Genomic DNA, 16,515 nt, shown 5'->3' with positions numbered 1-16,515 from the left:
CACATCTGTCCTGACCCCACCATGGAGAGCGCATATCTCCTGACCCCACCATGGAGAGCACATCTGTCCTGACCCCACCATGGAGCGCGCATCTGTCCTGACCCCAGCATGGAGCGCACATCTGTCCTCACCCCACCATGGCGCGCACATCTGTCCTGACCCCACCATGGCGCGCACATCTGTCCTGACCCCACCATGGAGCGCACATCTGTCCTGACCCCACCATGGAGCGCACATCTGTCCTGACCCCACCATGGAGCGCACATCTGTCCTGACCCCACCATGGAGCGCACATCTATCCTGACCCCACCATGACGCGCACATCTATCCTGACCCCACCATGGGGCGCACATCTGTCCTGACCCCACCATGGGGCGCACATCTGTCCTGACCCCACCATGGCGCGCACATCTGTCCTGACCCCACCATGGTGCGCACATCTGTCCTGACCCCACCATGGCGCGCACATCTGTCCTGACCCCACCATGGCGAGCACATCTGTCCTGACCCCACCATGGCGCGCACATCTGTCCTGACCTCACCATGGAGCGCACATCTGTCCTGACCCCACCATGGAGCGCACATCTGTCCTGACCCCACCATGGCGCGCACATCTGTCCTGACCCCACCATGGTGCGCACATCTGTCCTGACCCCACCATGGCGCGCACATCTGTCCTGACCCCACCATGGCGAGCACATCTGTCCTGACCCCACCATGGCGCGCACATCTGTCCTGACCTCACCATGGAGCGCACATCTGTCCTGACCCCACCATGGCGCGCACATCTGTCCTGACCTCACCATGGAGCGCACATCTGTCCTGACCCCACCATGGAGCGCACATCTGTCCTGACTCCACCATGACGCGCACATCTGTCCTGACCCCACCATGGAGCGCACATCTGTCCTGACCCCACCATGAAGCGCGCATCTGTCCTGACCTCACCATGGAGCGCGCATCTGTCCTGACCTCACCATGGAGCGCGCATCTGTCCTGACCCCACCATGGAGCGCGCATCTGTCCTGACCTCGCCATGGAGCACGCATCTGTCCTGACCCCGCCATAGAGCGCGCATCTGTCCTGACCCCGCCATGGAGCGCGCATCTGTCCTGACCCCACCATGGAGCGCACATCTGTCCTGACCCCACCATGGAGCGCACATCTATCCTGACCCCACCATGACGCGCACATCTATCCTGACCCCACCATGGGGCGCACATCTGTCCTGACCCCACCATGGGGCGCACATCTGTCCTGACCCCACCATGGAGCGTACATCTGTCCGGACCCCACCATGGAGCGCGCATCTGTCCTGACCCCACCATGGAGCACGCATCTGTCCTGACCCCACAGTGGAGAAAACATCTGTCCTGACCCCACCATGGAGCACACATCTGTCCTGACCCCACCATGGAGCGTACATCTGTCCTGACCCAACCATGGAGCGCACATCTGTCCTGACCCCACCTTGGAGCGCACATCTGTCCTGACCCCACCATGGAGCGCACATCTGTCCTGACCCCACCATGGAGCGCACATCTGTCCTGACCCCACAGTGGAGAAAACATCTGTCCTGACCCCACCATGGAGCACACATCTGTCCTGACCTCACCTTGACGCACACATCTGTCCTGACCCCACCATGGAGCGCACATCTGTCCTGACCCCACCATGACGCGCACATCTGTCCTGACCCCACCATGACGCTCACATCTGTCCTGACCCCACCATGAAGCACACATCTGTCCTGACCCCACCATGGAGAGCGCATCTGTCCTGACCCCACCATGGAGCACGCATCTGTCCTGACCCCACCATGGAGCGCGCATCTGTCCTGACCTCACCATGGAGCGCGCATCTGTCCTGACCCCACCATGGAGCACACATCTGTCCTGACCCCACCATGGAGAACACATCTGTCCTGACCCCACCATGGAGAACACATCTGTCCTGACCCCACCATGGAGAACACATCTGTCCTGACCTCACCATGGAGCGCACATCTGTCCTGACCCCACCATGGAGCGCACATCTGTCCTGACCCCACCATGGCGCGCACATCTGTCCTGACCCCACCATGGAGCGCACATCTGTCTTGACCCCACCATGGAGCGCACATCTGTCCTGACCCCACCATGGAGCGCACATCTGTCCTGACCTCACCATGGAGCGCACATCTGTCCTGACCTCACCATGGAGCGCACATCTGTCCTGACCCCACCATGGAGCGCGCATCTGTCCTGACCCCACCATGGAGCGTGCATCTGTCCTGACCCCACCATGGAGCGCGCATCTGTCCTGGCCCCACCATGGAGCGCGCATCTGTCCTGGCCCCACCATGGAGCGCGCATCTGTCCTGGCCCCACCATGGAGCACACATCTGTCCTGACCCCACCATGGAGCACACATCTGTCCTGACCCCACCATGGAGCACACATCTGTCCTGACCTCACCATGGAGCGCACATCTGTCCTGACCCCACCATGGAGCGCACATCTGTCCTGACCCCACCATGACGCATACATCTGTCCTGACCCCACCATGGCGCACACATCTGTCCTGACCCCGCCATGGAGCGCGCATCTGTCCTGACCTCGCCATGGAGCGCGCATCTGTCCTGACCTCGCCATGGAGCACGCATCTGTCCTGACCCCGCCATAGAGCGCGCATCTGTCCTGACCCCGCCATGGAGCGCGCATCTGTCCTGACCCCACCATGGAGCGCACATCTGTCCTGACCCCACCATGGAGCGCACATCTATCCTGACCCCACCATGGGGCGCACATCTATCCTGACCCCACCATGGGGCGCACATCTGTCCTGACCCCACCATGGGGCGCACATCTGTCCTGACCCCACCATGGGGCGCACATCTGTCCTGACTCCACCATGGCGCGCACATCTGTCCTGACCCCACCATGGCGCGCACATCTGTCCTGACCCCACCATGGCGAGCACATCTGTCCTGACCTCACCATGGAGCACACATCTGTCCTGACCCCACCATGGCGCACACATCTGTCCTGACCCCACCAAGGAGCACACATCTGTCCTGACCCCACCATGAAGCGCGCATCTGTCCTGACCTCACCATGGAGCGCGCATCTGTCCTGACCTCACCATGGAGCGCGCATCTGTCCTGACCCCACCATGGAGCGCGCATCTGTCCTGACCCCACCACAACGCGCACATCTCTCCTGAACCCACCATGGAGCGCACATCTGTCCTGACCCCACCATGGAGCGAACATCTGTCCTGACCCCACCATGGAGCGCACATCTGTCCTGACCCCACCATGGAGCACACATCTGTCCTGACCCCACCATGACGCGCACATCTGTCCTGACCCCACCATGGAGCACACATCTGTCCTGACCCCACCATGGAGCACACATCTGTCCTGACCCCACCATGGATCACACATCTGTCCTGACCCCACCATGGAGCACACATCTGTCCTGACCCCACCATGGAGCACACATCTGTCCTGACCCCACCATGGAGCACACATGTGTCCTGACCCCACCATGGAGCACACATGTGTCCTGACCCCACCATGGATCACACATCTGTCCTGACCCCACCATGGAGCACACATGTGTCCTGACCCCACCATGGAGCACACATCTGTCCTGACACCACCATGGAGCGCACATCTGTCCTGACCCCACCATGGAGCGCACATCTGTCCTGACCCCACCATGGCGCGCACATCTGTCCTGACCCCACCATGACGCACACATCTGTCCTGACCCCACCATGGAGCCCACATCTGTCCTGACCCCACCATGACGCACACATCTGTCCTGACCCCACCATGGAGCCCACATCTGTCCTGACCCCACCATGGAGCCCACATCTGTCCTGACCCCACCATGGAGCACACATCTGTCCTGACCTCACCTTGACGCACACATCTGTCCTGACCCCACCATGGAGCGCACATCTGTCCTGACCCCACCATGACGCGCACATCTGTCCTGACCCCACCATGACGCGCACATCTGTCCTGACCCCACCATGGAGCACACATCTGTCCTGACCCCACCATGGAGAGCGCATCTGTCCTGACCCCACCATGGAGCACGCTTCTCTCCTGACCCCACCATGGAGCGCGCATCTGTCCTGACCTCACCATGGAGCGCGCATCTGTCCTGACCCCACCATGGAGCACACATCTGTCCTGACCCCACCATGGAGAACACATCTGTCCTGACCCCACCATGGAGAACACATCTGTCCTGACCTCACCATGGAGCGCACATCAGTCCTGACCCCACCATGGCGCGCACATCTGTCCTGACCCCACCATGGAGCGCACATCTGTCCTGACCCCACCATGGAGCGCACATCTGTCCTGACCCCACCATGGAGCGCACATCTGTCCTGACCCCACCATGGAGCGCACATCTGTCCTGACCTCACCATGGAGCGCGCATCTGTCCTGACCTCACCATGGAGCGCGCATCTGTCCTGACCCCACCATGGAGCGCGCATCTTTCCTGACCCCACCATGGAGCGTGCATCTGTCCTGACCCCACCATGGAGCGCGCATCTGTCCTGACCCCACCATGGAGCGCGCATCTGTCCTGGCCCCACCATGGAGCGCGCATCTGTCCTGGCCCCACCATGGAGCGCGCACCTGTCCTGACCCCACCATGGCGCGCGCACCTGTCCTGACCCCACCATGGCGCACAGATCTGTCCTGATCCCACCATGGCGCACAGATCTGTCCTGACCCCACCATGGAGCGCACATCTGTCCTGACCCCACCATGGAGCGCACATCTGTCCTGACCCCACCATGGAGCACACATCTGTCCTGACCCCACCATGGCGCACACATCTGTCCTGACCCCACCATGGCGCACACATCTGTCCTGACCCCACCATGGCGCACACATCTGTCCTGACCCCACCATGGCGCGCACATCTGTCCTGACCCCACCATGGAGCGCACATCTGTCCTGACCCCACCATGGAGCGCACATCTGTCCTGACCCCACCATGGAGCGCACATCTGTCCTGACCCCACAATGGAGCGCACATCTGTCCGGACCTCACCATGGAGCGCACATCTGTCCTGACCCCACCATGGAGCCCACATCTGTCCTGACCCCACCATGGAGCGCACATCTGTCCTGACCCCACCATGGAGCGCACATCTGTCCTGACCCCACCATGGAGCGCACATCTGTCCTGACCCCACCATGGCGCACACATTTGTCCTGACCCCAACATGGAGCACACATCTGTCCTGACCTCACCATGGCGCACACATCTGTCCTGACCCCACCATGGAGCACACATCTGTCCTGACCCCACCATGGAGCACACATCTGTCCTGACCCCACCATGGAGCACACATCTGTCCTGACCTCACCATGGAGCACACATCTGTCCTGACCCCACCATGGAGCACACATCTGTCCTGACCCCACCATGGAGCACACATCTGTCCTGACCTCACCATGGAGCGCACATCTGTCCTGACCCCACCATGGAGCGCACATCTGTCCTGACCCCACCATGACGCATACATCTGTCCTGACCCCACCATGGCGCACACATCTGTCCTGACCCCACCATGGCGCACACATCTGTCCTGACCCCACCATGGAGCGCACATCTGTCCTGACCCCACCATGGAGCGCACATCTGTCCTGACCCCACCATAGAGCGCACATCTGTCCTGACCCCACCATAGAGCGCACATCTGTCCTGACCCCACCATGGCGCGCACATCTGTCCTGACCCCACCATGGCGCACATCTGTCCTGACCCCACCATGGAGCACACATGTGCCCTGACCCCACCATGGAGCACACATGTGCCCTGACCCCACCATGGAGCACACATCTGTCCTGACCCCACCATGGAGCGCACATCTGTCCTGACCCCACCATGGAGCGCACATCTGTCCTGACCCCACCATGGAGCGCACATCTGTCCTGACCCCACCATGGTGCACACATCTGTCCTGACCCCACCATGGAGCACACATCTGTCCCGACCCCACCATGGAGCACACATCTGTCCTGACCCCACCATGGAGCGCACATCTGTCCTGACCCCACCATGGAGCACACATCTATCCTGACCCCACCATGGAGCACACATCTGTCCTGACCCCACCATGGAGCACACATCTGTCCTGACCCCACCATGGAGCGCACATCTGTCCTGACCCCACCATGGAGCACACATCTGTCCTGACCCCACCATGGAGCACACATCTGTCCTGACCCCACCATGGAGCACACATCTGTCCTGACCTCACCATGGAGCACACATCTGTCCTGACCCCACCATGGAGCACACATCTGTCCTGACCCCACCATGGAGCACACATCTGTCCTGACCCCACCATGGAGCACACATCTGTCCTGACCTCACCATGGAGCGCACATCTGTCCTGACCCCACCATGGAGCACACATCTGTCCTGACCCCACCATGGCGCACACATCTGTCCTGACCCCACCATGGCGCACACATCTGTCCTGACCCCACCATGACGCATACATCTGTCCTGACCCCACCATGGCGCACACATCTGTCCTGACCCCACCATGGCGCACACATCTGTCCTGACCCCACCATGGAGCGCACATCTGTCCTGACCCCACCATGGAGCGCACATCTGTCCTGACCCCACCATAGAGCGCACATCTGTCCTGACCCCACCATAGAGCGCACATCTGTCCTGACCCCACCATGGCGCGCACATCTGTCCTGACCCCACCATGGCGCACATCTGTCCTGACCCCACCATGGCGCACACATCTGTCCTGACCCCACCATGGAGCACACATCTGTCCTGACCTCACCATGGAGCGCACATCTGTCCTAACCCCACCATGGAGCGCACATCTGTCCTAACCCCACCATGGAGCGCACATCTGTCCTAACCCCACCATGGAGCGCACATCTGTCCTGACCCCACCATGGAGCACACATCTGTCCTGACCCCACCATGGAGCACACATCTGTCCTGACCCCACATCTGTCCTGACCCCACCATGGAGCACGCCTCTGTCCTGACCCCACCATGGAGCGCACATCTGTCTTGACCCCACCATGGAGCACACATGTGTCCTGACCCCACCATGGAGCACACATGTGTCCTGACCCCACCATGGAGCACACATCTGTCCTGACCCCACCATGGAGCTCACATCTGTCCTGACCCCACCATGGAGCTCACATCTGTCCTGACCCCACCATGGAGCACACATGTGCCCTGACCCCACCATGGAGCACACATGTGCCCTGACCCCACCATGGAGCACACATCTGTCCTGACCCCACCATGGAGCGCACATCTGTCCTGACCCCACCATGGAGCGCACATCTGTCCTGACCCCACCATGGAGCGCACATCTGTCCTGACCCCACCATGGTGCACACATCTGTCCTGACCCCACCATGGAGCACGCATCTGTCCTGACCCCACCATGGAGCACACATCTGTCCTGACCCCACCATGGAGCACACATCTGTCCTGACCCCACCATGGAGCACACATCTGTCCCGACCCCACTATGGAGCACACATCTGTCCCGACCCCACCATAGAGCACACATCTGTCCTGACCCCACCATGGAGCACACATCTGTCCTGACCCCACCATGGAGCACACATCTGTCCTGACCCCACCATGGAGCACACATCTGTCCTGACCCCACCATGGAGCACACATCTGTCCTGACCCCACCATGGAGCACACATCTGTCCTGACCCCACCATGGAGCACACATCTGTCCTGACCCCACCATGGAGCACACATCTGTCCTGACCCCACCATAGAGCACACATCTGTCCTGACCCCACCATGGAGCACACATCTGTCCTGACCCCACCATGGAGCACACATCTGTCCTGACCCCACCATGGAGCACACATCTGTCCTGACCCCACCATGGAGCACACATCTGTCCTGACCCCACCATAGAGCACACATCTGTCCTGACCCCACCATGGAGCACACATCTGTCCTGACCCCACCATGGCGCACACATCTGTCCTGACCCCACCATGGAGCACACATCTGTCCTGACCCCACCATGGAGCACACATCTGTCCTATAGTGTGTCAGCAGAATACCGCTATACGGTGCTCGTGTATTCAGTGATTGTAGAGTGCGGCTGCACGGTGTTTTTATGCCCATTCATTGGCCATGGTGAACATGCATCTGACTTTAATTAAAGGAGTTTTCCCATTTTTTCCCAAGAACAAAGTATATTTTAATCATTAGATCTTGGAATGGACATTGGATGTGTTAATATATAACATATTATTAATTATAATGTCCCCTCCCGCTGTGTACTGTGTAATGGGTGCGTCAGACTGTGCAGGTACCTGGACGGCACGTACCACGGCTCCAGAGCAGGGGAGGAAAGAAGAGAAGTTGCAGACAGGACAGCAGGGCACTGCAGCTAATTATTTCTATGTAGTAACACATTTCCCTGCTTGTTTCATCACAGGAGCGAGTGTCCCTGCACTCTGATCTCATCATAAATCAAGTCAGTGACATCTGAACTCAGCAGCAGCCGGAGCTTCACCGCACTGACCTGATTTATAGTGATCTCGGGAAGGAGAATCACTCGCTCCTGTGATAAAACAGGCAGGGAAATGTGTTACTTGAGAAAGTAGCAACTTCAAGCCACTGCTATGCCGTCTGTATAATCACTCATTATAATTTCCCCCCAGCCAGGTTCTGTGGTATGTGCCATCCAGGTCCTGCATGGTCAGACGCAGCCATTACACAGGACACAGCGGGGGGCACATTATACGATGATTTCTGCACTTATTTTTATTCCACGCTCTATTGATTACAATGTACATTGTTCGTGTGACAACCCCTTTAGCACTATATGAGCCTAGGCAGGTGGTGAGCGCGGTATGTCGTTATGACATGAGAACAGGATAACGCTATTACTGTATAACGCACGGCGGCACTGACCTGGAAGGCGTACTGCTCGATGACAGAGATGACGGCCTTGAAGAGCAGCCTGCTAGTCAGTGTGTATCCGTGATAGACAACAGGCTCATCCGCCTCTCCATCCCAGCAGTCAATCTCCAGACAGCGGCAGCCACGCAGGAGAGCGCTACATGTGGAGAGGAGGAAAGTATGTGACCCATGCAGGAGAGCACGACGTGTGGAGAGGAGGAAAGTATTATGTGAACTCCACAAGAGAGCATGACATAGATGAGCATGACTTGTGGAGAAGAGGAAAGTATGTGACCTATGCAGGAGAGCATGACATGTGGAGAGGAGGAAAGTATGTGACCCATGCAGGAGAGCACGACGTGTGGAGAGGAGGAAAGTATTATGTGAACTCCACAAGAGAGCATGACATAGAAGAGCATGACTTGTGGAGAAGAGGAAAGTATGTGACCCATGCAGGAGAGCACGACGTGTGGAGAGGAGGAAAGTATTATGTGAACTCCACAAGAGAGCATGACATAGAAGAGCATGACTTGTGGAGAAGAGGAAAGTATGTGACCCATGTAGGAGAGCACGACATGTGGAGAGGAGGAAAGTATGTGACCCATGTAGGAGAGCACGACATGTGGAGAGGAGGAAAGTATGTGACCCATGCAGGAGAGCATGACATGTGGAGAGGAGGAAAGTATGTGACCTATGCAGGAGAGCATGACATGTGGAGAGGAGGAAAGTATGTGACCCATGTAGGAGAGCACGACATGTGGAGAGGAGGAAAGTATGTGACCCATGCAGGAGAGCATGACATGTGGAGAGGAGGAAAGTATGTGACTTATGCAGGAGAGCACGACGTGTGGAGAGGAGGAAAGTATGTGAACTCCACAAGAGAGCATGATATATGGAGAGGCTGAAAGTATGTGACACCCCACAGGAGAGCACGACATGTGGAGAGGAGGAAAGTATATGACTCCCCACAGGAGAGCACGACATGTAGGGAGGAGGAAAGTATGTGACCACCACAGGAGAACACAACATGTGGAGAGGAGGAAAGTATGTGACCCCCACAGGAGAGCACAACATGTGGGGAGAAGGAAAGAATGTGACCCCCACAGGAGAGAGCTGCATGTGGGGAGGAGGAAAGTAATTGACCCCCACAAGACAGCACGACATGTGGGGAGGAGGAAAGTATGTGACCCCCACAGGAGAGCACGACATGTGGAGAGGAGGAAAGTATGTGACCCCCACAGGAGAGAGCTACATGTGGGGAGGAGGAAAGTAATTGACCCCCACAAGACAGCACGACATGTGGGGAGGAGGAAAGTATGTGACCCCCACAGGAGAGCACGACATGTGGAGAGGAGGAAAGTATGTGACCCCCACAGGAGAGCACGACATGTGGGGAGGAGGAAAGTATGTGACCCCCACAGAAGAGCACAACATGTGGGGAGAAGGAAAGAATGTGACCCCCACAGGAGAGCACGACATGTGGGGAGGATGAAAGTATGCGACCCCCACAAGACAGCACGACATGTGGGGAGGAGGAAAGTATGTGACCCCCACAGGAAAGCACAACATGTGGGGAGGAGGAAAGAATGTGACCCCCACAGGAGAGCACAACATGTGGAGAGGAGGAAAGTATTTGACCCCCACAGGAGAGCATGACATGTGGGGAGGAGGAAAGTATGTGACCCCCACAGGAGAGCACAACATGTGGGGAGGAGGAAAGTATGTGACCCCCACAGGAGACCACGACATGTGGAGAGGAGAAAAGTATGTGACCCCCACAGGAGAGAGCTACATGTGGGGAGGAGGAAAGTAATTGACCCCCACAAGACAGCATGACATGTGGGGAGGAGGAAAGTATGTGACCCCCACAGGAGAGCACGACATGTGGAGAGGAGGAAAGTATGTGACCCCCACAGGAGAGAGCTGCATGTGGGGAGGAGGAAAGTAATTGACCCCCACAAGACAGCACGACATGTGGGGAGGAGGAAAGTATGTGACCCCCACAGGAGAGCACGACATGTGGAGAGGAGGAAAGTATGTGACCCCCACAGGAGAGAGCTACATGTGGGGAGGAGGAAAGTAATTGACCCCCACAAGACAGCACGACATGTGGGGAGGAGGAAAGTATGTGACCCCCACAGGAGAGCATGACATGTGGAGAGGAGGAAAGTATGTGACCCCCACAGGAGAGCACAACATGTGGAGAGGAGGAAAGTATGTGACCCCCACAGGAGAGAGCTGCATGTGGGGAGGAGGAAAGTAATTGACCCCCACAAGACAGCACGACATGTGGGGAGGAGGAAAGTATGTGACCCCCACAGGAGAGCACGACATGTGAAGAGGAGGAAAGTATGTGACCTCCACAGGAGAGCACGACATGTGGAGAGGAGGAAAGTATGTGACCCCCACAGAAGAGCACAACATGTGGGGAGAAGAAAAGTATGTGACCCCCACAGGAGAGAGCTGCATGTGGGGAGGAGGAAAGTAATTGACCCCCACAAGACAGCACGACATGTGGGGAGGAGGAAAGTATGTGACCCCCACAAGACAGCACGACATGTGGGGAGGAGGAAAGTATGTGACCCCCACAGGAGAGCACGACATGTGGAGAGGAGGAAAGTATGTGACCCCCACAGAAGAGCACAACATGTGGGGAGGAGGAAAGTATGTGACCCCCACAGGAGAGCACGACATGTGGAGAGGAGGAAAGTATGTGACCCCGGCAGGAGAGCACAACATGTGGGGAGGAGGAAAGTATGTGACCCCCACAGGAGAGAGCTGCATGTGGGGAGGAGGAAAGTAATTGACCCCCAAAAGACAGCACGACATGTGGGGAGGAGGAAAGTAATTGACCCCCACAAGACAGCACGACATGTGGAGAGGAGGAAAGTATGTGACCCCCACAGGAGAGAGCTGCATGTGGGGAGGAGGAAAGTAATTGACCCCCACAAGACAGCACGACATGTGGGGAGGAGGAAAGTATGTGACCCCCACAGGAGAGCACAACATGTGGAGAGGAGGAAAGTATGTGACCCCAGCAAGAGAGCACGACATGTGGAGAGGAGGAAAGTATGTGACCCCCACAGGAGAGCACGACATGTGGGGAGGAGGAAAGTATGTGACCCCCACAAGACAGCACGACATGTGGGGAGGAGGAAAGTATGTGACCCCCACAGGAGAGCACGACATGTAGGGAGGAGGAAAGTATGTGACCCCCACAGGAGAGCACGACATGTGGGGAGGAGGAAAGTATGTGACCCCCACAGGAGAGCACAACATGTGGAGAGGAGGAAAGTATGCGACCCCCACAGGAGAGCACAACATGTGGAGAGGAGGAAAGTATGTGACCTCCACAGGAGAGCACGACATGTGGAGAGGAGGAAAGTATGTGACCCCCACAGAAGAGCACAACATGTGGGGAGAAGAAAAGTATGTGACCCCCACAGGAGAGAGCTGCATGTGGGGAGGAGGAAAGTAATTGACCCCCACAAGACAGCACGACATGTGGGGAGGAGGAAAGTATGTGACCCCCACAAGACAGCACGACATGTGGGGAGGAGGAAAGTATGTGACCCCCACAGGAGAGCACGACATGTGGAGAGGAGGAAAGTATGTGACCCCCACAGAAGAGCACAACATGTGGGGAGGAGGAAAGTATGTGACCCCCACAGGAGAGCACGACATGTGGAGAGGAGGAAAGTATGTGACCCCGGCAGGAGAGCACAACATGTGGGGAGGAGGAAAGTATGTGACCCCCACAGGAGAGAGCTGCATGTGGGGAGGAGGAAAGTAATTGACCCCCAAAAGACAGCACGACATGTGGGGAGGAGGAAAGTAATTGACCCCCACAGGAGAGCACAACATGTGGGGAGAAGGAAAGAATGTGACCCCCACAGGAGAGCACGACATGTGGGGAGGAGGAAAGTAATTGACCCCCACAAGACAGCACGACATGTGGAGAGGAGGAAAGTATGTGACCCCCACAGGAGAGAGCTGCATGTGGGGAGGAGGAAAGTAATTGACCCCCACAAGACAGCACGACATGTGGGGAGGAGGAAAGTATGTGACCCCCACAGGAGAGCACAACATGTGGAGAGGAGGAAAGTATGTGACCCCAGCAAGAGAGCACGACATGTGGAGAGGAGGAAAGTATGTGACCCCCACAGGAGAGCACGACATGTGGGGAGGAGGAAAGTATGTGACCCCCACAAGACAGCACGACATGTGGGGAGGAGGAAAGTATGTGACCCCCACAGGAGAGCACGACATGTAGGGAGGAGGAAAGTATGTGACCCCCACAGGAGAGCACGACATGTGGGGAGGAGGAAAGTATGTGACCCCCACAGGAGAGCACAACATGTGGAGAGGAGGAAAGTATGCGACCCCCACAGGAGAGCACAACATGTGGGGAGGAGGAAAGTATGTGACCCCCACAGGAGAGCACAACATGTGGGGAGGAGGAAAGTATGTGACCCCCACAGGAGAGCACGACATGTGGGGAGGAGGAAAGTATGTGACCCCCAAAGGAGAGCACGACATGTGGGGAGGAGGAAAGTATGTGACCCCCACAGGAGAGCACGACATGTGGGGAGGATGAAAGTATGTGACCCCCACAGGAGAGCACAACATGTGGAGAGGAGGAAAGTATGCGACCCCCACAGGAGAGCACAACATGTGGGGAGGAGGAAAGTATGTGACCCCCACAGGAGAGCACGACGTATGGGGAGGAGGAAAGTATGTGACCCCCACAGGAGAGCACGACATGTGGGGAGGAGGAAAGTATGTGACCCCCACAGGAGAGCACGACATGTGGAGAGGATGAAAGTATGTGACCCCCACAGGAGAGCACGACATGTGGGAAGGAGGAAAGTATGTGACCCCCACAGGAGAGCACAACATGTGGGGAGGAGGAAAGTATGTGACCCCCACAGGAGAGCACGACGTATGGGGAGGAGGAAAGTATGTGACCCCCACAGGAGAGCACGACATGTGGGGAGGAGGAAAGTATGTGACCCCCACAGGAGAGCACGACATGTGGAGAGGAGGAAAGTATGTGACCCCCACAGGAGAGCACGACATGTGGGAAGGAGGAAAGTATGTGACCCCCACAGGAGAGCACAACATGTGGGGAGGAGGAAAGTATGTGACCCCCACAGGAGAGCACGACATGTGGGGAGGAGGAAAGTATGTGACCCCCACAGGAGAGCACAACATGTGGGGAGGAGGAAAGTATGTGACCCCCACAGGAGAGCACGACATGTGGGGAGGAGGAAAGTATGCGACCCCCACAGGAGAGCACAACATGTGGAGAGGAGGAAAGTATGCGACCCCCACAGGAGAGCACAACATGTGGAGAGGAGGAAAGTATGCGACCCCCACAGGAGAGCACGACATGTGGAGAGGAGGAAAGTATGCGACCCCCACAGGAGAGCACAACATGTGGAGAGGAGGAAAGTATGTGACCCCCACAGGAGAGCACGACATGTGGGGAGGAGGAAAGTATGTGACCCCCACAGGAGAGCACGACATGTGGGGAGGAGGAAAGTATGCGACCCCCACAGGAGAGCACAACATGTGGGGAGGAGGAAAGAATGTGACCCCCACAGGAGAGCACGACATGTGGAGAGGAGGAAAGTATGCGACCCCCACAAGAGAGCACGACATGTGGGGAGGAGGAAAGTATGTGACCCCCACAGGAGAGCACAACATGTGGGGAGGAGGAAAGAATGTGACCCCCACAGGAGAGCACGACATGTGGAGAGGAGGAAAGTATGCGACCCCCACAGGAGAGCACAACATGTGGAGAGGAGGAAAGTATGTGACCCCCACAGGAGAGCACGACATGTGGGGAGGAGGAAAGTATGTGACCCCCACAGGAGAGCACAACATGTGGGGAGGAGGAAAGTATGTGACCCCCACAGGAGAGCATGACATGTGGGGAGGAGGAATGTATGTGACCCCCACAGGAGAGCGCAACATGTGGAGAGGAGGAAAGTATGCGACCCCCACAGGAGAGCACAACATGTGGAGAGGAGGAAAGTATGTGACCCCCACAGGAGAGCACGACATGTGGAGAGGAGGAAAGTATGTGACCCCCACAGGAGAGCACGACATGTGGGGAGGAGGAAAGTATGTGACCCCCACAGGAGAGCATGACATGTGGAGAGGAGGAAAGTATGTGACCCCCACAGGAGAGCACGACATGTGGGGAGGAGGAAAGTATGTGACCCCCACAGGAGAGCACAACATGTGGGGAGGAGGAAAGTATGTGACCCCCACAGGAGAGCACGACATGTGGGGAGGAGGAAAGTATGCGACCCCCACAGGAGAGCACAACATGTGGAGAGGAGGAAAGTATGCGACCCCCACAGGAGAGCACAACATGTGGAGAGGAGGAAAGTATGTGACCCCCACAGGAGAGCACGACATGTGGGGAGGAGGAAAGTATGTGACCCCCACAGGAGAGCACAACATGTGGGGAGGAGGAAAGCATGTGACCCCCACAGGAGAGCACGACATGTGGGGAGGAGGAAAGTATGTGACCCCCACAGGAGAGCACAACATGTGGGGAGGAGGAAAGTATGTGACCCCCACAGGAGAGCACGACATGTGGGGAGGAGGAAAGTATGTGACCCCCACAGGAGAGCACGACACGTGGGGAGGAGGAAAGTATGCGACCCCCACAGGAGAGCACGACATGTGGGGAGGAGGAAAGTATGTGACCCCCACAGGAGAGCACAACATGTGGGGAGGAGGAAAGTATGTGACCCCAGCAGGAGAGCATGACATGTGGAGAGGAGGAAAGTATGTGACCCCCACAGGAGAGCATGACATGTGGGGAGGAGGAAAGTATGTGACCCCCACAGGAGAGCACGACATGTGGAGAGGAGGAAAGTATGTGACCCCCACAGGAGAGCGCTACATGTGGGGAGGAGGAAAGAATGCGACCACCACAGGAGAGCATGACATGTGGGGAGAAGGAAAGAATGTGACCCCCACAGGAGAGCACAACATGTGGGGAGGAGGAAAGTATGTGACCCCCACAGGAGAGCACGACACGTGGGGAGGAGGAAAGTATGTGACCCCCACAGGAGAGCACGACATGTGGGGAGGAGGAAAGAATGTGACCCCCACAGGAGAGCACGACATGTGGAGAGGAGGAAAGTATGCGACCCCCACAGGAGAGCACAACATGTGGAGAGGAGGAAAGTATGTGACCCCCACAGGAGAGCACGACATGTGGGGAGGAGGAAAGTATGTGACCCCCACAGGAGAGCACGACATGTGGGGAGGAGGAAAGTATGCGACCCCCACAGGAGAGCACAACATGTGGGGAGGAGGAAAGTATGTGACCCCCACAGGAGAGCACAACATGTGGAGAGGAGGAAAGTATGTGACCCCCACAGGAGAGCACAACATGTGGAGAGGAGGAAAGTATGTGACCCCCACAGGAAAGCACGACGTGGGGAGGAGGAAAGTATGTGACATCCACAGGAGAGCACGACATGTGGGGAGGAGGAAAGTATGTGACCCCCACAGGAGAGCACGACATGTGGGGAGG

At 57.3% G+C, this 16,515-nt stretch overlaps 1 protein-coding gene across 3 annotated transcripts in view; it reads right to left on the bottom strand.

Moving 5' to 3' along the window:
- The window catches only part of PLCZ1 (phospholipase C zeta 1), a 162,195-nt gene that overhangs the window by 79,306 nt on the left and 66,374 nt on the right, over positions 1 to 16,515 (bottom strand). For all 3 annotated transcript variants that reach the window (XM_073650570.1, XM_073650572.1, XM_073650571.1), the window contains exon 3: positions 8,967 to 9,111. In XM_073650570.1, coding sequence (XP_073506671.1) covers positions 8,967 to 9,111 — 145 coding nt within the window. The remainder of the gene's footprint in view (positions 1 to 8,966; positions 9,112 to 16,515) is intronic.

This window comes from Phyllobates terribilis, unplaced genomic scaffold (genome assembly GCF_046119375.1).
Source record: "Phyllobates terribilis strain yellow unplaced genomic scaffold, ASM4611937v1 Scaffold_10__3_contigs__length_209671492, whole genome shotgun sequence".
Taxonomy (NCBI): domain Eukaryota; kingdom Metazoa; phylum Chordata; class Amphibia; order Anura; family Dendrobatidae; genus Phyllobates; species Phyllobates terribilis.
The sequence above is the reverse complement of the archived record's forward strand: the minus strand, read 5'-3'. Positions and strand labels throughout refer to the sequence as shown.